This window comes from Sinocyclocheilus rhinocerous, unplaced genomic scaffold (assembly GCF_001515625.1).
Source record: "Sinocyclocheilus rhinocerous isolate Xijiao unplaced genomic scaffold, SAMN03320098_v1.1 scaffold1215, whole genome shotgun sequence".
Taxonomy (NCBI): domain Eukaryota; kingdom Metazoa; phylum Chordata; class Actinopteri; order Cypriniformes; family Cyprinidae; genus Sinocyclocheilus; species Sinocyclocheilus rhinocerous.
The window spans coordinates 758,070-779,766 of NW_015628913.1; the positions used below are offsets into that span (position 1 = coordinate 758,070).

General features: G+C 37.7%; 3 protein-coding genes across 6 annotated transcripts in view; 2 read left to right on the forward strand and 1 right to left on the reverse strand.

Moving 5' to 3' along the window:
• LOC107738510 (lariat debranching enzyme) overlaps positions 1 to 4,033 on the forward strand; it is an 8,545-nt gene extending 4,512 nt beyond the window's left edge. The window contains exons 3-9 of one of the 2 annotated variants that reach the window (XM_016550265.1): positions 348 to 428; positions 510 to 595; positions 766 to 990; positions 1,313 to 1,390; positions 1,522 to 1,667; positions 2,418 to 2,865; positions 3,215 to 4,033. In XM_016550265.1, the coding sequence (XP_016405751.1) occupies positions 348 to 428; positions 510 to 595; positions 766 to 990; positions 1,313 to 1,390; positions 1,522 to 1,667; positions 2,418 to 2,865; positions 3,215 to 3,535 (1,385 nt within the window). In that variant the 3' untranslated portion in view covers positions 3,536 to 4,033. The other variant, XM_016550264.1, reaches the window with a different exon arrangement.
• A 359-nt stretch (positions 4,034 to 4,392) lies between these two features.
• LOC107738511 (ras-related protein Rab-5B-like) lies at positions 4,393 to 12,361 on the reverse strand. 2 transcript variants are annotated; one of them, XR_001639894.1, is made up of 7 exons: positions 12,252 to 12,361; positions 9,854 to 10,142; positions 8,009 to 8,160; positions 7,789 to 7,911; positions 6,916 to 7,009; positions 6,269 to 6,640; positions 4,394 to 6,204 (listed from the first exon to the last, which is right to left on the reverse strand). XR_001639894.1 is itself a non-coding variant. In XM_016550266.1 (6 exons), the coding sequence occupies exons 2-6, from the start codon at positions 10,014 to 10,016 to the stop codon at positions 6,528 to 6,530; spliced, it is 645 nt and encodes a 214-aa protein (XP_016405752.1). In that variant the 5' UTR covers positions 10,017 to 10,142; positions 12,252 to 12,361; the 3' UTR covers positions 4,393 to 6,527. The 2 variants fall into 2 exon arrangements, 1 of the variants encoding a protein (XP_016405752.1); XM_016550266.1 differs by having other exon boundaries at positions 4,393 to 6,640.
• Positions 12,362 to 12,598: 237 nt separating this feature from the next.
• On the forward strand, positions 12,599 to 20,755 carry LOC107738513 (TBCC domain-containing protein 1-like). 2 transcript variants are annotated; one of them, XM_016550268.1, is made up of 7 exons: positions 12,599 to 12,625; positions 14,057 to 14,388; positions 14,473 to 14,628; positions 15,345 to 15,711; positions 16,978 to 17,164; positions 17,370 to 17,873; positions 19,753 to 20,755. In XM_016550268.1, the coding sequence occupies exons 2-7, from the start codon at positions 14,059 to 14,061 to the stop codon at positions 19,973 to 19,975; spliced, it is 1,767 nt and encodes a 588-aa protein (XP_016405754.1). In that variant the 5' UTR covers positions 12,599 to 12,625; positions 14,057 to 14,058; the 3' UTR covers positions 19,976 to 20,755. The 2 variants fall into 2 exon arrangements, with proteins under 2 accessions (XP_016405754.1, XP_016405753.1); XM_016550267.1 differs by lacking the exon at positions 12,599 to 12,625 and adding an exon at positions 12,696 to 13,145.
• Positions 20,756 to 21,697: the final 942 nt, after the last annotated feature.

Below are 21,697 nucleotides of genomic sequence, written 5' to 3' on the forward strand. Positions count from 1 at the left end.
TTTCCTGCAGAGTTTAGCTCTACCCTAATCAAACACACCTGAGTTTGCTAATCAATGTCTTCAGGATCATTAGAAAATCACAGGTAGGTTTGTTTGATTATAGGGTTGGAGCTAAACTCTGCAGGAAAGTGGATCTCGCGAGCCAGATTTGAGGATCACTGCCCTAAAGAATCATACCAACTTGTGGAAAATGGGCATCTGATGTCTCCTTTAATATGTAATAAGATTAATAAGAGTTGTACTAAATTTGTGTTCTAATGTTGTATGATCAGTTTTTTTATGGTTTTCTTAATAGCACTTGGCTTAAATAGCAGTTCTCAATGGATTTGTTGTTCCTCATTCCTCAGGTTATGCTGGCATTGTACGCTTTAAAGGTGTACGGATTGGTGGTCTTTCAGGAATATTCAAATCCCACGATTACAAGAAAGGTAAGTTTCAACAATTCCAAATCAGTTGTGTTATAAGAGCCAAATATGACATTTCTGAACTTTTTTTTAATGCAATTTCAGGACACTTTGAGTTACCGCCATACAGCCCAGAAACCTTGCGCAGCGTGTACCACATAAGGAACATTGATGTCTTCAAACTTAAACAGGTAAATCTTTGTGACATCTTTAAATCCAGTCATTTTAGAATTAAAAAAAAAATCTAGTTTATATGCATCTAGAGAAAACAGGAATCAAAATATAATTTACAGTTTAATTAATAAAAAGATGGACATAATATTTTGCTGTCCATGTATAATATCTAACCTAACTCCTCCAGATCAAGATGCCCATAGACATCTTCATGACACACGATTGGCCACGAGGCATTTATCACTACGGCAACACAAACCAGCTTCTCCGCCAGAAGAAGTTCCTCAGACAGGAAGTGGAGAGCAGTACCTTGGGCAGCCCTGCTGCTGCAGAGCTTCTAGACCACCTGCAGCCCACCTACTGGTTTTCAGCTCACCTGCACGTGAAGTTTGCTGCACTGATGCAGCATGAGGTGGGTCCTTGTGGGTATATATAAATATATGGAGAGATATAAACCTATCTACCAACACAATCTTTTGAAATAATTGTAATATGTTGTATGCATTTAATATATATTTTAGTAATGTGTGTGTAATATATATATATATATATATGACACAAAAATTCAACATGGCTTATGAAAATGCTTTTGGAATATCTGTATTTTATTCTTTTTATATCTCTCTTGCTGTTACATGCTACAGATGTGAAATGTGTGAAACACTAAGATAAGATGTAGATGTCAGAGCTTATTATTCATTATGAAGTAAATAACAAGCTATTTTTCAAAACAGGCTAAGAATAATGCTGCCCCAAAGATCACCAAGTTTCTCTCACTTGACAAGTGTCTTCCACATAGAGACTTTCTTCAGGTAATGATTCTGTTGTTTCCATCAACGAGCATGTTTCAAGCTCCTCCAGTAGTATCCACTTTGTCCAAATATTGTGAGTCTCAAATAGTAGATCTAGTCTTTGTGAGTGAATGAATGTTTTGATATTGCAGATTGTGGAGGTAGCAGACAGACCGGGCTCCTCTGAGCACCTTGAGTATGATCCAGAATGGCTGGCCATCTTAAAAGCGACAGACAACCTTCAGAAACCATCCTGCAATTTCTGGAACCCCCCACAAGACAATGGACTACACACTCGGTATAGACTACATTACAATGACCGCATTTACATGCGCATCATTTTCTGATTGCTTGCTAAGCCTTCGTTGTATTCCCAATAAATTCTGTTCTATTTTCGCTATTACTGTGGGAATCCTGGGTCTAGTTGCATAAACATAGCTACTATGTTAAGATTGAGTCTTAAAAATGAGTTTGACCAGCTAGCAGTTAGCCAAGTCTTTCTTACGGTTTGGATTCAAATTAGACCATTTTTTCATGTAACTGACTTTAAAAGTTATGACCAGTCTTGAAGAAAAAAAATTAGATAACTTTTAGGACTAGTCTAAGCAGCTTATGCGGTATTTTTGAGGAAACCATGATAGTTTTTTTTTAGGAATCTTTGAAGAATAGAAAGTTCAAGTGAACAGCATTGATTGAACATTTTATTTTATGACATTATTAATGTCTTTATGGTTACTTTTGATCAATTAAATGCATGTTGCTGAATAAAAGTTTTTTTTTTCTTTTCTTAAAAAAAAAAAAAATCCTACTGACCCCAAACTTTTGAACAGTAGTGTAATATCAGACTTAATATAGGCATACATAATATTGAGAAATTGGCTTAACTGGTTTATAACAGTTGGGTTAACACATTTACATTACATGCATACATAATTGTAATAAGACCAAATTCTAGTATTAATCATAAATGCAGTCAATGTCTTGACTTGCACACAAACTAATTTCTATGTCTAAGTATTTAGCCATTCTGTTCCTCTGCTTCTTTCAGGTGGGATTTCAGTGCATCAGAGGAAGCTATGATGAAAGTTGTGAGTGATTTGAGCGGTGACCTTTGCATCCCTGAAAATTTCAGCCTGACAGTGCCCGCCTATGACCCCAGCCGCCCTCAACCCAATGCCCACCCGGCCTACTCCACCAACCCCCAAACCACAGAGTTGTGTGCCACCCTCAGTTTGACAGACATCTACATCCTGGCTGGGCAGAGTGGGCAGGCTTATGGAGAGGAGGGCGCCACCGGTGCGACTGAAGAAGAGGAGGATGAGGACAGCACAGGGAGCGTAGACGAACCCAGCGAGTACCCCACTGACACCTCCGGCCTCTCCAGCTCCTACAACCCTGATGAAATCACCATTGAGGATGAATGGGAGGAGGTAGAGGATGAGGGAGTAGAATGTGCCGAGGGGAAAGGGACAGACGCAGTGGTTCCAGAAGGGCAGGTGGGGAGCCAGGACAGTGATAGAGACAGCAGTCCCCAGCGAGAGACGGCTAATAGACTGATCTTACCGCCCCCGTGTACTGCACCAGAATCGGAGGCTCCACTACGCTCCTTGCGGCCTCTTTCTCTTCCCCCTCCTTCAGCATCCCTCTCTCAGGGCAGCTCAGAAGAGGAGGGGAGCTTCACTTCAGCCAGGGTCCCCAAACGCAACAGCGGGGAGACGACACAGGGGTTAGCAAGTCACACGGGTGGCACACCTCAAATCAAACGGAGAAACCAGAGTATCTACACAGCAGTAGAAGATGAAGAGAGTGAGGGCTAGATAAATGCAAGTGGGTCCAGAAGGGCAGGTGGGGAGCCAGGACAGTGATAGAGACAGCAGTCCCCAGCGAGAGACGGCTAATAGACTGATCTTACCGCCCCCGTGTACTGCACCAGAATCGGAGGCTCCACTACGCTCCTTGCGGCCTCTTTCTCTTCCCCCTCCTTCAGCATCCCTCTCTCAGGGCAGCTCAGAAGAGGAGGGGAGCTTCACTTCAGCCAGGGTCCCCAAACGCAACAGCGGGGAGACGACACAGGGGTTAGCAAGTCACACGGGTGGCACACCTCAAATCAAACGGAGAAACCAGAGTATCTACACCGCAGTAGAGGATGAGGAGAGTGAGGGCTAGATAAATGCAATTATATTTTTCGATCAGCTAATTACTACCAAGTATGATCTGCCGGATAGTTTGCTGTCTTTTTATGAGTCTGAAGAGTTGAACGGGTTACTAGACCGATAACATAAATCATCATATGCTTGGTAACTACTGTTTTTAAAGAACAGTTTTTTTGTTGTTGTTGTTGTTTATGAGTGTGAGGAGTTAAAGAAAAACTATTTCCAGAAATGTCAAGGTTTGGAACAACCAATTTTCTTTGTATTTTCATGTGTATAAAGTAACACCACAACCGTGAATTTTTATCTTGTATTTGTCATTTATTTTCCGTTGTGATGAGTTTTAATGATCTGTTCCTTTCTATATTTTTAGCCAAATATATCACTTCACACTGAGTAGTTTACTCTGTCTTGGCTGTTATTTTATTAGCTTTGTGGTGATTGATTTGGCTTTACCATTTTATTGTAAATAAATCAAAGTCTAAATAATATATGATCCTGATGTCTTATTTTTGTTGTATATTCTATCTCAGTCTTTCATAAAAAGGCAATAACTGAGCAACTTTCGTTTTTGGCTAGCCAGTGTCACTGAGCTGTTGGCATCATCCTGGTTACCTCAACAAAAAGCAAATATTTTTCAATCGTGTTTTGAATAATTGCATAAAATGAGCTCTGTGACCAACAAAAGTTTATGATACACATTCATAAAGATAATCTTCATTTGTGAAAACATAAAATTTTTATGAATTTTGAAGCATAAATGCAAAAAAAAAAAAAAGGCAAAAAATGGATTACAAATTCAGTCTTTAATTTCAATCTTCAAGAAATCACGAGTATTGTATTACTAATATATTTTATGCCATAGAATAAAATGTGGAAATAACTTGAGCTTGTGTTAACCACAGACTTTAAGGCATTTAACTAAAACCCATCGACTTCAGAACAATGGAAGAGTATGTGCAAAAATGCTCACTTGTTTTTGGGGTTTCCCCCAGCACTATATTAGAGATTAAGCTTCTATATTCCGATCTCGAACCATTCCAATCATGCTCTGTTGACTTTTCAAGTTGGACGTTTGACCTGGAGTGCCATCCCGGTTATATTCAAGCAGGAGGAGGGGATATTCCAAAGTTCTGAGTGTGGAATGCAGCACTGTATTCCTAGAGAGCTATCTATTAGCATCCAGCACTAGGAGTTTTTGGGAAACCTGTCTGGTCAGTATGTTTGCTATATAATTTGGTGCTGCTACTGGCATTTAGTTTAGACACTTTAAGAGTAAATATTACAGTGACACGTAACATGGGTGCAGCTGGACAATTGTTGAATGCTTCTTCCTCATAAATGACTGTTGGCAAGCTAGTCGAAAAGCCACGGAAACTAAAGCCACATTTCATTCATAGCAGAACAGCACAGCTTTATTTAACATTTCAGTTCACAAAGGTGTTAACAGGAGATCAGATCTATTCCACAAAAAAGGTGGACCTGAAGACACATGACAAATGACTTCTAGCTGTGTGACACCATATTATGATACCTAATTAATTCCCTAAATGACAATATAAATGTATTGGTAACCCATTGAATTACTGACTAAAATCAATTTTAAATAAAACTCATTTTTATACACATCAACAAACAGCATTCATAAAACAAAACTTCATAAATGACTCCCGTTACTAACACGCTCAACTAATTATTCTTACAGGTTTTTGCCTGTACACTTCGGCCACCGTCTCGAAACGCTACTTTTCGGCGGTCTGACGACCTCAAACAAGCCCAAAACAAAGAACACGGAAAAAACGGAGTAGGCACTTCTTTTTTTTCCCACTTTTTCAGGGGCTTTGTGGACCAAAATTTCCCTTGCTGCTATTTGCCGTCCCGGCATATCGCACAACAATGGTTGCTAAATCATTCACGTTGTTGATTTGTGGGTGCTTGAATATTTTTGTTGCTTTTTAATAACACATACTGAGACATTGGCCTAGTATTGCATGACTTCCTAGTCCAGAAGAATCAATGTGCGTTATTCTGCGATTACTCGTGAAGCGAAATGGTTTACGATCATCTACGGTCATCTGGTTTCTGCCAGTGTGTTGTGAATGATTTGTCGATTGTTTCTTAAACAGTAGTTTACACAAAGCGACGAGAACGTAGAGAAGGCATCGTAGAGCTTGCTGTTGTTTCGTGAACTTCAACACTGAACTTCAAGATCAATGTGGTCGGGAGAAGGAAATGGGATAGGGAAGACAACATTGGTGTTCTTCAATACTTTTTGGGTCTAAGATGAATGACGAGCTACGTAAGGGAGACCAGTTCGAACAAAGGTAATAAATAAAGCTGGAGGCTGAAGAAAACAAGGTCAGGGTGAATGAATAACTTCTGCTTCAGTGTTCCTTTTGTAGTTGAAAAATTTATTAGATGTGGCTCATGGTTGGAGAATTGCAAGGGTTAGCTTAGGTTAAGGTGCTGACTTCCTTCCAGTGTCAGAGTTGGGATCAGAATGGGAGAGCCCAGAGCATACGGATACTCAGTGTAGATTTCGCTTGAAGACTTCCAGCTATTTTAAAGGGGCTTTATGGACCATCTCGGTTCATTCTAGGACTGAGAACGGGATTTGTCGATTAAATAATTCTTCTGTTCATTGTGATTCTTCTGTGTTCCTGTATCTCTTTGCCAATCTCTTTTCTCTTTGGGTGAAACCCTGGTGCTTGCATAATGAAAATGAACAGAGGCTGAAATTATTGTAGACTTAAATAAATACAGAATCCGTATTTACTGCCAGATATGACAGTGTCCATCGTCCGTTCGCTTTCTGCCCTGTCCATCAGAAGTCTTCCTTGAAAATCTCTTTATGGCATCACTGAGGGATTTTTCCTCAATCTCTTTCTGTTATTCCTCTATCCTTCTATTTCTTTCTGTATCCGTCTTAGGAGGTGAAAGGGTAAAGGGTGGGATTTTGGGAAGGAGCAGGTGTCGGTGGTCTCCCGTGGTGGAGTGTTGACAGGCCTTTAGTTCCCACAGCAGCTTCGAGTGGACTGTGCATCTGGGTCCTGAAGGTTTACCCCCCTGTGTCGGGCAGCATGCGTGGGGTTTTGGGAGTCTGTTTTTGGCATCTTTTTTGCTATTGATAAAAAAAAGACATCTTCAATCATGTAGTCTGTTTAAACCCTGTCCTTTTCTTACATTCGACTGCAAGCTTGTGTTCAGATCTGCCTCCAATCAACAACTGACTAAAAGAAACATGTTTGCTTTTTTTGATAGTCTGTTTCACTCGGATTTCAGGGGAATTTTAATTCTGCCTGTAAACAAAAGTCTAACAGTTTTCTAAAGCTTAAGGTTTACAATAACCAGGTGCAGAAGAGAATACACTAGTAAGAAGACAGCTTTAACGCTCACCAATGGCCAGGAACAACTCGTTTACATTCATTGCAGTCTTGGCAGATGTTTCCATGAAAAGTAAGCCCGTGTCTTCAGCATATGTCTGGGCTTCCTGTACAGAAATGTAAAATTAATATCTGGGTTACGGCACACAAGACATTAGAGAAATAGTCAACAGTTTTGGCTGCAAAATGTAATTTTTTAAATATAAAATGTACCACCATTAACACAACTATATACACAAATATATGCTTTTATACAGCAAAGATGCATTAAATTGATAAAACAGTGACAGTAAAGACATTTTTTAATGCTACAAAGGATTTCGATTTCACATAAATACTCTCTGTTCTTCTGAACTTCCTATTCATCAAAAAATCCTGAAAATCACGGTTTCCACAAAACATTGATAATAATAAGAGATTTTTCCTAAGCACAAAATAAGCATATCAGAATGATTTCTGAAGGATTATGTGACACTGAAGACTGCAGTAATGGCTGCTCAAAATTCAGCTTTGCCGTCAAAGGAATAATAACATTATAAAATATATTAAAAATAAAAGTTATTTTAAATTAATATTTTACAATGTTTTACTGTATTTCTGATCAAATAAAAGCAGTCTTTCGTGTGCATAAGAGGCTTCTTTCAAAACCATTAAAAATCTCACCAACCACAAACTTTTGAATGGTACCGCATTTTGACATTGAAACATTTTAATTCTGTTCTGTGTGCTTTTTAAGGTTGAAATACAAACAGCACCACACTATGCACACAACAATCCCAGAGCTATTTATAAATCAAACCACGATGTGAGTCTTTTTGTCATTTCATTGACAGGAAAAACCCTAACACCACCCATGTCTTGAAATATGATTAAAGAAAGGTATGACCTCATAATCCACAAGTCTCTTGTCTGCTAGGTCAGCCTTGTTTCCTGCGAGAGCAATGACAATGTTGGGACTGGCCTGCCGCTGCAGCTCTTTCACCCAAGCCTTTGCTCGCTCGAATGTTTCCTACAAACACATGGCTAAAGACTAAGCAACAAATCTACTATTTTACCAAATGAAAGTTTGTATCCTTTATATAAAGTGTGTACCATTGTAAACTTACAGGCTTGGTGATGTCAAAAACTACAATAGCCGCCTGGGCTCCACGGTAGTACATAGGGGCCAAGCTGTGGTAGCGTTCCTGTCCAGCCGTGTCCCAAATCTCAAACTTCACTGTAGTGTCATCCAGACAAACGGACTGTGCCAAGAATGCAGCTGATGGTGAGCAACAGATAAAAAAAAAAAAAGATAAGTAATCTAAGCCAGAGATTCAAAGATTAATAATACTGATGAGTCTTGACATTCTTTGTTCTTGGAATCAGGGTTATAAAAATGACAAAATCATAAAATACTAAAACTTTCACTCAAAATGGACATTAAAACTAACAAAAATGAAAGGGAAAAGTACTTCTAAATATATAAAAATACTATAATAGTATACAAATAATGCTAATAAAACTGTTTTGAATAGAATAAAATAGAATACTAAAACTTAAGTTTTTAATGTACAAACAAAACATTATGGTCTAAATACAGCAAGGGTTAAAGCAAGTGTAAAAACTTATATTAAAGCTAATGAACAATTTACTAAGCAGTAGAATTATTTATTATGATTACTATTATTAATGTTATTTTTCTTTTAATAATTTTAATTTATTTGAATTAATTATTCATTGAACATCTGCATCTTTTATCATATACTGCTGTTGCTGCAGTTTTATAAAAGCAATAAGCCACTCAAGGCAGTGTTTTAATGTGATTTTATCTTCAGTTCATGCTTTTAAATACCCCTTAACCGTGGTCAAATCACTGCGATCCATGACCTCAAGTGCTTTATTGCTTTAGCAAGAACTCCAGTCTAATATTAGTGTTGCAATAAGTTAATTTATATGGTATATGTCTGATTCTAATTTATGGGAGCCAAAGTCTATAACAATGTTTGCAAATACTAGTGTGAAGATTATACTCAGAGATAGTGAACCTGGTTTGTCATCATACTCACACGTGATGGCATCTACTGCTATGACTAAGTACAAGATCAGCTCAGTTTGAAGTCAAGTTAGCACAATGTTACAGATCGATGTAAAGAATCCACAAGTGTGTTCTCACTGCTGACTGTGCTGCTCTCACCCAATGAGACTCTGACAAGGTTCTCCCTGGTATTCTTCCTGCTCTTGAAGTGTTTATTTGCAAAACGGGTAATAGGCAAAAATCTAGGTGTGCAATTGTGTGTGTTTTTTTTTTAAACTAGTGTTCCTGTAGCACAATTGGTTGTGCATGGTAAAATGATCTAGCAAATTATGTACAATACCATTCAAAATTTCGGGGGCAGTAATATTTGCAATGTTTTTGAAAGAATTCTCTTATACTCACCAAGGCTGCATTTATTTGACTAAAAAAATAAAGAGTAAAAACAGTAGTATTATGAAATATTATTACAGTATGTTCTATTTTAATACATTTTAAAATGTAATTAATTACTCTGAGAGCAAATCAGAATTTTTAGCAGCCACTACTCCAGTCATCAGTGTCACATGATCTTACAGAACCCATTCTAATATGCTGATTTGGTGCTTAAGAAATATTTATTATTATCAATGCAGAAGTAGAAATGGAGATACATTTTTTAAGGATTCTTTGATGAATAGAAAGTACAAAAGAACAGCATTCATTTGAAGTTAAATTTTTTTTGTAGCAATGCAATAATCTTAACAGTCACTTTAAATATTTTTTATGTGTCCTTGCTGAATAAAAGTATTAATTTATTTCAAAAACCAAAACTTACTGACCCCAAACTTTTGATCGGTACTGTATGTAGGAATGTAAATGCTTTAAAACAACCAAAATCTACCTAAACATCAATACCCATGTGTATGAACTCAATTCAAATTCATCACCTATGCCTCACCTCCAATGGTGGTCTCCTGAAACTCATCAAACTGGCCCTTAACAAAGCGCAGCACCAGGCTGGACTTGCCTACGGCCATGTCTCCCAGCAGCACCAATTTGAACTGGCAGATCTTGGTCTGCGGTAGGCTTCCATTGGCCCTGCTGGTCCCACGAGTGCTCATGATGTAGGAAGGGTGGCCGTCCTCCCTGACAGCGTCTTTAAAAGCAGCAACTTAAAACAGTCAAGTTTTGTTTTTTTAAGTACTGGAGACTTTTTAAGCTGTGAGGACAGCTGTCAGACTGTGATGCTAAAAAACAAACAACAATAAGATTAGGATGTTAGTGGAACGGGTAGTGGAAGAGGAAGTAACTTACAACTAAAACATTCTGGTAAAAGAGAGTTAACTTATTGAAAATGACTGTTTTTGTCATTACAAGCAATTAAAAACACACTGAGACATTTTTTTTAATATCTTCTTTTATGTTCCACAGAAGACAGCTAGTCATACGTGTTTGCAACAACATGAGGGTGAGTAAATAATGCCAAAATGTTCATTTCTGGGTAATCGATCCCTTCAACTATGCTCTAGTAAAAAAAAAACCACTAGGGCTATAGCAAAACTAAACTAAAACAAATCAAATAACAGGTAAAAACAGTTGAACAGTTCTCGTCTCCCTCTCTACACAGCCAAATTACAACTTTCAAGTCAGCAGTCATAACCACAGATGCTCTAAGTAGTGAATCAGTTCTCATCAGAAATAGGGAAGCTGATGAGTAAAGCAACAAAATAACATTTCTTAGGTAAGAGTTCATTGCTAAACATCCTCATGACAGTTTAAATCTGTGTGTCATAAACTTTCGTAAATAATATTTCTGATTCAACAGCTTAAAAATGTCTCAAGAAAACAATGTGGCAAGTATCTCAGCTCAAGTGAACTTCAAGATTGTTTAGATGGGCATAGCACGAAACAAATCAACACTTATCTTGGCATCTCAGTGAAAATATCTGGATATTGAAAGTACAGCCTCCCTCATACATTCCAAATCCACAGTTCCTCCCCAAGAATTAATTTTATTGTTGAAAATTCCTCTTGTGATGGATGGCGACATAAACAATGATCAATAACCTAGATATTGTGCACCAGTTTGTCCACCAGTTTTGTGAAACTCTCACCTCTTTGTGGTTTCTCAGTCGTGTGCTGTTCTGCTCTCTGAGTTTGCATCAGTATCGTTTTGCAGTGCAAATATTTATAGCTTATCTGCTTTAAGTACATAAGTCGAAGTCGGCTGGCCATTTCATACAGCAACATAAAGGCATTAAATAAAGTGTTAGTAAAATAACAATATAATCAATGTGCACTTAATATGTAACATCTTTGTTGAGCTGATTGTAATTATACAGTTATATTGATAATGTTGTTGTAATGAATTGCATTTACACATACTGCTTGACATTTCCATTGTAAAATTAAGAGTTACCATGATTTGCACTCACATTTTCTCACATAGTGAAGCTATAGGGTGGCCACTGCATGATACAGTATTTGTCCATTTGAATGTTGTGTTTCATCCTGAATATTCATAAACTTCAACTATCCATTAGACCCTCCAGTTTTACATAACATCTTTAATCCATAATTTTTACCAGTATGTCAACTGTATACTGCATGCGAATTAATGCATAAGTCCAATAAACAGATGCAAGTCTAATAATCGGGTGTATGACTATTGATCTGATTAATCAATCTAATAATCACGTGGAAGCCTATTGATGTGTTTAATAACTCTAATAACCAGGCGTATGTTTATTGATCTGAATAATAACTCTATTAATAAAGCATATATCTACTGATCCGATTAATCACTATTATAATCAAGTGTATGTCCATCGATTTGATTAATTACTCTAAAAATAAGGTGTTTGTTTATTGATCTGATTTATCACTCTATTAATATGGCATATATCTATTGATCTGAATAATAACTCTAAAAATCAGGTGTATGTCTATTGATCTGAATAATAATTCCAATAATCTGGTGTATGTCTACTGATCTGAATAATAACTCTAAAAATCAGGTGTATGTTTATTGGTCCTGATAAATAAATTCGATAATCAGGAGTATGTCGACTGATCTGATTAATAACTCTAATAATCAAGGACATATCCGCTTATCTAATGCATAACTGTAATAACCAGGTGTATGTGTAGGTGTTCTAATCCATAACTCTGTCAGTCAGGTGATTGTGTCTGATGGAATGCATTAGAGACGCAATACAGACTCTGACCATTAACGTGACTCGTCTCGATCCAGGCGAAGCGGGCCGAGCGGTGCCATGAACATAAGTTTCTAAAAGAATAACACCTCTTTTACATACATAGAGTCATATAAAACTACCAACATTAGGGATTTCTACCTGTTGTTGCCAGTCGCGGCTGTTTTCGTGGTGGCTGTTCGGTTGTTGATCTATCAGCTGGCTATCGGTCTGCAAGCACTTCCGCACATCCGCGCATGCGCAGTGAGCAACACAAGTCAACGCATTTGGAGAGAAAGATTTCTTTGTTTTTAATATAAGGTTGATATGGTTTCTCTTTTGTAAGGACTAAGCTTAAAATTTCATACACTGCTGTCTTGTATTTTTGAAAAATAAAATCAAAACTAGGTTACATTTATTAAAACTATTATAAAAATAAGACAGTTAAATAGCTTTAAATGTCTTATATTAGACTAAATTAACTAACTTTTATTTTGAAATCGGGAGAAGCACTTCTAAAAGAAGGCTGTCAGAAAGTACTGTATATTATCAACGAATACTTGAAGATGTATAAATAACACCAAATATTGTTTTTATCATCGTAAAAAAAGGTTTTTGTCTGACTTTTACATTGAAATGAAGTCGGACTGCAAAGGGAACTATTTGTGTTACGTCACATTGTGACGCAGACATGGCAACCGCTCATGAACAGTTGTGCTGTTTTATCGTTTGTTTTCTTAGAGATAATATTTATTTAGAGATCTTACATGTTTATTAGGCTTGAACTAATTGATTAATCTAAGGTGACGGTTTGGTTATTGTGTGGACCTCTAATAATGGTGGAGTGAATGAAAAGATGAAAATTATGAAGTTTTGAGCGGCATAGCAGCGCGCGTTCGTGAGGCGCCTATGTTTGGTATCGGGTTGCGCGCGCGTCAGTGTGAACAGCATCGGAAAGCATTTCAGTTAAAAATATATTTTATATATGTTTATTATATTTTAACCTATGAAAGAAAGATGACCACCTTTTGAAGCCCTAACACTTTCAAGGATCAGGTAAGGAGAATAAAAGCTAAGCCCATTATCACTGTGTTGGTGTAACGTTATTAGTTCTGGAATAACAGTTAGATGTTGCTAAACTTGTCAGAAAGTTGGCTGACTGATCTAAATCTGGCTTACATCGAGAGTTTGACATAATTGTTATTGGTAATATAAATATTTTGCAAAAAGAGAGATCCTACACATCGTTTTTCTTGTTTTCTGTGTTTGGACACTTGAATTGGAGTAAAATAAGCCATTTATTTTCCGTTGTATACATACAAAAACCTTCTGGATTGATGTGGAACATTTAAAAAAGAAGAAATTGAATGTTGCTTTACAGTTTAGTGGATCTGACATAATGATAAACTTCAATGACTGTGTAATTGATAAAGATAAGGCATATATTATACTGTTGCTAATGTTAATGGTAATGTTTCCCATTCATAAAATGAAATGGTATGACTCCAAACCAAATTTTAATCACTTTAAAATTAATTATTTTAAGCCTTATTGTAATGTTTTGCACTTTTGAATTAATATTTCTAATTGTATTTCTTGTGTATGACATTAATAAAAAAATAAACGGAAAAAGTTGCAGATTAGCATCTAGATACTTTACTGGGATGATGTGGCTGTCATGGAAACATTGAAAGTTCATTTTAACAAGGCTATCAAGGCTATTGCTTGACTGTAACTCATATGATATGATACAATTCTGACCTTGACTTTCCAGTTGTTTTGTAAACTCTCTATCCAGCCTTTCTATTGTTACCATTTCTTACCATTCATATTATTATTGTCTACAACATATTATGCAATTTGCCAGTGCATTATCACTTATGCACGTATACAGCCATGTTAATGGTGATTTGATACTTTCTCCTGACTCAGCTCACTCGTTTGAACAAATCTTTTTTCTTCAATAGAAATGGACAAATACACAGCATGTGTATGGCCACGTCTGGAGCCCTTCCTGATCGGGGTGCTTCCCGCCACACCCCCAAGCAAATTCAACATGCATTATCTGCGCAAGATGGCCTGTTACGTCCGGACCCGGGACGGTTGCTTCCCCAGGCTCGGCTGGCACATGTGGCGACACATCGCTTGTGGCAAACTGCAGCTGGCAGAGGAGCTTTCCTGGCTGTATTTTGAAACTTTTGATCTGTTGATGCCTCGTTCTGCAGAGCAGAGATTAGAGTGGGCAGAAGCTCTATCTCAATGCCACAACCCTAAGGAACTTGACAGGCAGCGCTGTAAGGTAAGAAGAAAAACGGTGTAGTGCTTTTAGATAGTATTATTGCCGTTCTGCTGTGCTAATCTTTTTCTCTATGTCTTCTTTTAGCTGTCAGTGGACACTCTGCAGTTTCTGCTTTTCTTGTATCTACAGCAACTGAACCGAATCTCTCTCCGCACGTCACTGATTGGGGAAGAGTGGCCAAGTCCCAGATCTCCCTCTTCCTCCTCTGAGAGAGACAACAAAATAAGCTCCCAAAATAAGGTGTGTGGGTGAATTTTATGAAAACATCGGTCATTCCATTATGAATCAAAAGAAAAAAATGTAAAAAAAAATTTCATGACATACAATGATTTGTGGGGTGGGTGTGTGTGTGTGTGTGGGGGGGTGTATGCTACCATTCAAAAGTTTAAGGTCATTAAGGTTTTTTTTTTTTTTTTATAAATTAATACTTTTACTCAGCAATGATGGATTAAATTTCAAATAAATGTTGTTCTTTTGAAGCATTGGTGAGCATAAGGGACAAAAACATTACAAAAAAATTTTTGAACAGTTTATGTGAATGTACAAATAGTTAACAATTATATATAATAGAAATGTATGTATTTGTTTTGTTCTATTTTATATTTTATTTAATTTATGAAATGGAAAATTGGGGATGTTTCATTGTCATGAAAATAATGGAAAATAATTTAAATATTAAAAAAATGGAAAATCTTTACAAATTGTTTAAATTTTTCCTTATGCAAAATACAATCTCTTATTTTTTTCTTATGGGGTGAAATGTATCCCCAGACATCATCAGATTCACTTTTGTATGTCCTCTGAATGTACTTTAACTTGTTACTCACACAGTCAGGTGTACATTACATTTGTGCCTGTATCCTGTAGGAAAGATCAGTTTTTTGGGGTTTATAAAGACTTATGTATTTTGTTTATTTTTTTGCATGATAGTTTGTTTATTCCTTCTGTTTGACCAGAACTGGGACGACCAGGCTCATCTTACTTTCATTCAGACACACCTGGCTGAGCTTTTGGAGCTGCTAGTAGAGCCAGGCCAGCTGAGCAATTCAGGGCATGTTCTGCGTGACAGCCAGCTCACTTCAGAGGCCCTGGAATGCCTCAGTTTGTTGCTGGAAGGATCTGTGAACCATAGCCGTACCGTGTACCCAATCCACAAGCTCCTGAGCCGCTCGCCACTGCAGTCCCAGGCAGGATTCTCCAAACTCAGCCGCTCCTACTCTCTGCAGCAGTTCCAGGGGTTTCTGCATCAGGCCCTTTGCCTCAACCCCTTCGGCATCTCCACCTGCTCACAATCGGGAAAGAAACTAGCATGGGCCCTGCAAGGTAAACTGGAAGTTCTTGTCAAAGGAATAAAGTTGATTTTTTTCAAGGGGGTTTAAAGTTTCACAAATCAAATGTTCTTTAGGAATATTTGTGGTATAGTTTCATTTAAAGGGGTCATGAATTTAGAAATCAACTTTTACTTGAGCAACTTTTACTTTTGATATAAAAGAGATCATCTTACTAAAAGAATATCCTGTAAGTTTCAGAACTGAAAACGTCCTTGTTACTGAAATAAAAGCTTTTATTGACACCAGGCCCAGAGAAAGCCAGATCCTGGAATGTGCCTACCTATGACATAATAGATAGGTTAAACACCACCTCCACAGAAAAATATCAACACCTAATTCTGTAGCCCCGCCCACTGACTCGAGCATGACACAGTAGGGAAATAACGTAAGTGGCGCTAAACTGGATCGAGCAACCAAGCAATAAACATGCCATTAAAGATCGCAAAATATTGTGCAGTGCCTGGTTGTGGAAGAACACAGTCGCTGCATAACCTTCCTTCAGATTCAAATGTTAGGAATGCGTGGTTGAACTTTATTTTTAATGAAGTTTCAGCTCACGTGAGTAAAACATTGAGCGTTTGTTCGCTTCATTTCACCGCAGATTCCTTTGTAAACAAGACACAGGTCGATGCAGGATTTGCAGAGAGACTGAGATTAAATATTAATGCTGTGCCATCTATATTGGCGCAGCACACTTATATGAGTAAAAAAATATTTGTACTGTGTCACTATTGCTTTGTTAAAGATCGCTTGATATGTCCTGATTATGTGTACGTGTCTACAAAAGTCACAGAAGGCTTCAACTATGAAGGACGGAGCTTGTCAAACAGACACACAGAAAGGTAGTTTACTATGCAAAACTGTTATCCAATCATAGCAGTGGGTGTTTACTTCCAGGTCTTCAATGCGCCATGCCCATAAAAACCGAGCGTTTCTCGAGCCAGCCTCTAAACCAGGGTAGAAAAGCCTATCACTTAATTGATTTTTGAATGTAAAAACCATGCAAACGTCATAAGTGGACCTCAGGCAACAGTACAGTATAAAATAATTTAAAAAAGCCAGTTCATGACCCCTTTAAATTGTGAGTGGAAACAAAAACTTTTCATATACAACGACATAATTTAAATAGAAATCTTAAGGGAACAGTACCAAAAGCCATACTCTTTAATTAAAATGGTTTGAATGTTTAGTTTAGCTTAAAATGATTGATGGTTAACCAGATTATAGAATTGCTAACTCTTCATATTTTGTTTTGTAGTAGAGGGCACCCTAAAGAAAGCCAAAATATTCAGAAATACCCACATGGCTCCTCCAGGAAGTCGACTGCTGCTCATGTCGCAGGTTTGCAAACAGACATTGGCCAAAGACTCTGAAAAGCTGAATAATGCCAACATCAAACTCCACCGCTGCAGTGAAGCTTTCATCTACCTTCTCTCTCCTCTGCGGTGAGGAATCACCTTATTAAATTAAAATAAATGCACTTTTATTGTTTATATATCGCATTTCAGCCGAAAAATACAGAGATAGGATTTTTTGGCCGTATCGCCCAGCCCTACTCTGTTGTCATTTAGTTTTTGTTGTTGTTGTTGTTGTTGTTGTTTGTTTAGTACGGTGTCAACATCCATGTAAAACTAAGTCCTTATCTTGCAGGTCTGTGACCTTGGACAAGTGCAGGAACTGTACAGTGGTTCTTGGCCCGGTGGGGACCAGCGTCCACATTCAGAGTTGTGAGAATGTTCGTGTGGTGTGTGTGGCTGGCCGTCTGACCATAGGTGGCTCTTCTCACTGCACAATCCATGCCCTTACCCCTGCTCGACCCCTTCTCCTTCCTGGGAATGTGTCTCTCACACTGGGTCCCTTCCACACACATTATCCCACTCTAGAGGACCACATGGCTAGCGTGGGCTTAGCTGTGGTTCCCAATTTATGGGACCAACCTCTGCTGTTTGGAGCTGAGGGTTCCGCTACAGACACTGGCTGCTACCGCATCCAGCCCCACTCTGAGTTTTACCCGCTGGTGATACCCTTTCAAATGGAGGGGGATAACTGTGAGATCCCTTGGGGCCTGCCGGCAGACTACCAGAAAGCCGTGGAGAGCCGAGAGAAGACGATAGAGGATTGGCAGAAGACTGTGAAGGAAGCACACCTAAACAAGTGAGCCCACTTTTCCGTTCCTTTCGAGGCTGTAGTATTGTCTTTAGCCATGTTCAGATCATAGTTAAAGGGTTAGTTCACCCAAAAATGAAAATTAGCCCATAAATTACTCGCCCTCAAGTCGGAACAGTACCAAAAGCCATACTCTTTAATTAAAATGGTTTGAATGTTTAGTTTAGCTTAAAATGATTGATGGTTAACCAGATTATAGAATTGCTAACTCTTCATATTTTGTTTTGTAGTAGAGGGCACCCTAAAGAAAGCCAAAATATTCAGAAATACCCACATGGCTCCTCCAGGAAGTCGACTGCTGCTCATGTCGCAGGTTTGCAAACAGACATTGGCCAAAGACTCTGAAAAGCTGAATAATGCCAACATCAAACTCCACCGCTGCAGTGAAGCTTTCATCTACCTTCTCTCTCCTCTGCGGTGAGGAATCACCTTATTAAATTAAAATAAATGCACTTTTATTGTTTATATATCGCATTTCAGCCGAAAAATACAGAGATAGGATTTTTTGGCCGTATCGCCCAGCCCTACTCTGTTGTCATTTAGTTTTTGTTGTTGTTGTTGTTGTTGTTTGTTTAGTACGGTGTCAACATCCATGTAAAACTAAGTCCTTATCTTGCAGGTCTGTGACCTTGGACAAGTGCAGGAACTGTACAGTGGTTCTTGGCCCGGTGGGGACCAGCGTCCACATTCAGAGTTGTGAGAATGTTCGTGTGGTGTGTGTGGCTGGCCGTCTGACCATAGGTGGCTCTTCTCACTGCACAATCCATGCCCTTACCCCTGCTCGACCCCTTCTCCTTCCTGGGAATGTGTCTCTCACACTGGGTCCCTTCCACACACATTATCCCACTCTAGAGGACCACATGGCTAGCGTGGGCCTAGCAGTGGTTCCCAATTTATGGGACCTACCTCTGCTGTTTGGAGCCGAGGGTTCCACTGTAGACACTGGCTGCTACCGCATCCAACCCCCGTCTGAGTTTTATCCGCTGGTGATACCCTTCAAAATGGAGGGGGATAACTGTGAGATCCCTTGGGGCCTGCCGACAGACTACCAAAAGGCAGTGGAGAGCCGAGAGAAGGTGATAGAGGATTGGCAGAAGACAGTGAAGGAAGCACTCCTAAACAAGTGAGCCCACTTTTCTGTTTGTTTCAAGGCTGTAGTACTGACTATGTTCATATCATAGTTAAGTAAACATAGGCATAGATTTAGTGATACACCAAAATTTGTCGCCGAAAGACATTGCAATATGTGCAATGTAAACCACTCTGTTGATTTGAATCCATTTTAGATCTGTCGCATCACACTAGTCGCTTTTATTGTTGATTTTTTTTTGTGCATTCCTTGACAAAAGATTATTATATTATATTATATTATTAGAATAAAATCAGTTTTTATAATAGTTTTTTATCAAGTTTTGTTGATTTTAATGAATTCTAGGTCTGTCGTATTGCGCAATCATTTTTTTTTTAGTGCATTCCTTGACAATATTAATTTGGTTTAATTTAACAAAAAATATTTATTATTATTATTATTATTATTATTATTATTATTATCACATTATTTTTAGAATGAAATCATTATTTTCTTTTTTTGTTGTTGTTGGTTTGTATGTAAAATATGTATTCATTATATTAATATATTTGGGGTTTGGGCTTTTGAATATAGCTTTCAACACATTTTCTGCTATTTTTTTTTTTTAAAACAAAGATTAAATCCAGTTTAAGATAAGTCTAGCAGTATTATTAAATCAGTATGTAATGGAGTATACATACAATGTAATACACCTCCATAATAATCACCTGGGCAAATAAGTTTTTTTTTTTCTTTTGAGACATTCAGTAGTGATGCATTGTCTTTGTTGTTTTAAAGGGTTCAGAGACGGCAGTTCCAGGCCTTAGTGGAGCAGAAGTTTCATGAGTGGTTGCTTGAGACAGGACAAAGACAAGAGCTTGACAGCCTCCTCCCACCTGCCCTCACCCCCTCCACCTCTGTAGACCACTGGCCTTCCAGCCACACCTCCAACTCCGGACAGAATGTACTCAAAGCTCAACCACCTGAACAAGCAAAGGGACGGGCGCCAACTGCTTGCTAAGAGAACAGCTAAACAACCAAAACCTGCTTTTGCCCTCTCTTTCAAAAAAAAAAACTGATCCTCAAACATTAGCGTTCTTCTGGTACGAAGACTGTCAATGCTGTATCAGGTTTTGATAGGGACTTTGTGTCCTGTTACATTATTGACACCTAGAGAAATCTATGCTGGATTAGTTTGTAGAGATGCAGGATTATTGCTGCAGGTGTCTGATAGTTTAAGCATTATGTTACTTTCTGTTATAAGACACCAGTGATTCCAGAGGTTGATATGCAAGAGAATATCCCCATTAGAGAGTCATTATTTAATTAAAGTAAAAAAGGGACCGATTGCTGCCTTCATATGAATTTAGAGGAAACACGGATGAGAAATGTGCAGGCATGTACTGTAATTATTGACAAATATGTCACAATCTCAATTGGTACGTGGCATAACACATACGCTCACTGAAGAGTTTGCAGCTATTGCCTCCAGAAATCTCATTGGCCAGTATAAATGTTTATATTTCTCCTTTGCTGTATGTATGTTCACAATGCCTTGCACTCTATTTGCACTATTACTGTATCTGCACAATTCAGATTCCAACAATGCTGTCAACTTAAAATGTCTCTTAAATGTATTCATTCCTTAAGTGAACATATAAAATATGTTTGAATCCGCATTTTATAGGTTAGTGTACATATTCTATAGGCAGCTATGTGACTTGAATATTGACTAGTAATTTGGTTTCTTAAAGGTGAAATGGTTTGGGTGTTTAATAAACCATAACTATTTTCATATTCGGTTTGAGGACAATTTTAGCTATTTGGACTTTAATTCAATTCAAGTTTATTTGTATAGTGCTTTTTACGATACAAATCGTTGCAAAGCAACTTTACAGAAAATTAAGTTTCTACAATATTTAGTAGTAGCTTATCAGTGGTGACTGTCAGTTTAACTTTAGACTTCATAAAAACTGAACGCCTCCGTTTCTTTCCCTTGAGCTTTAATGACCATATTGAATCAATAGCACTTAGCTTTGGCTTGCTGAATGGAGTATATGTGTGTAATGCGTGTTAAATTAAGCACGTGACATTCAGTTGTCATTGCAAAAACAAAATTATTTTTCCTTTTTCCTCCAATTCTGGTAGTATGGTAGAACTGAATTTGTTGAAGAGCTTCAATTACTGATAAAACTAAAGTACCTGTTATTTTTTTAATAGTTATTATTATTTTTTTTTACAATTCTATATAGCTTTATTTTTTTATTTCAGTTTTAGAATGAGTGGGTAATTTTAGTATTTAAACTTAATTGGAAAGGCAACATTTCTAATTTTCATTAAAGTTTTTCTTTTTCTAATTTGAGTTTTATTTCAATTACTGAAAAAAGATTTTTAATATATTTTTAGGTAACAATAACAACACTTGTATGTAATATATTAGTTTAAATACACACTACTCCCACCATGTTGGTATTGTACAATTAAACCACAACTTTTTTAATGTTTCCAGCACTGAAGCATTTTAAAAGAGCCGCCCTGATCACAGTGGTCAAATTTTCCCAAATATTTTGAATCTGATGACTCTTTATGTCTCTGCCTAATGGGAAAGATGACTGCACACTTCAGAATCTCACTGAATATAGTTGGGTGTATACGACTCTTATCATGAATTGTGATTATTCAGACAACTGACTCATTACACATAATGCTTTTTGCATACTTTTTAGCAGGGAAGTCAGTTCTT

Coding starts and splice junctions, on each gene's coding strand:
- LOC107738511 (XM_016550266.1), bottom strand. CDS start 10,016: ATGAGCACTCGTGGGACCAGCAGGGCCAATGGAAGCCTACCGCAGACC. Junction 8,161..9,853: donor TCAGGAGACCACCATTGGAG/GTGAGGCATAGG, acceptor GCTCACCATCAG/CTGCATTCTTGGCACAGTCC. Junction 6,641..6,915: donor CGAGTTGTTCCTGGCCATTG/GTGAGCGTTAAA, acceptor TTTTATCAATAG/CAAAAAAGATGCCAAAAACA.
- LOC107738513 (XM_016550268.1), top strand. CDS start 14,059: ATGGACAAATACACAGCATGTGTATGGCCACGTCTGGAGCCCTTCCTG. Junction 15,712..16,977: donor ACTAGCATGGGCCCTGCAAG/GTAAACTGGAAG, acceptor TTTGTTTTGTAG/TAGAGGGCACCCTAAAGAAA. Junction 17,165..17,369: donor TACCTTCTCTCTCCTCTGCG/GTGAGGAATCAC, acceptor CTTATCTTGCAG/GTCTGTGACCTTGGACAAGT.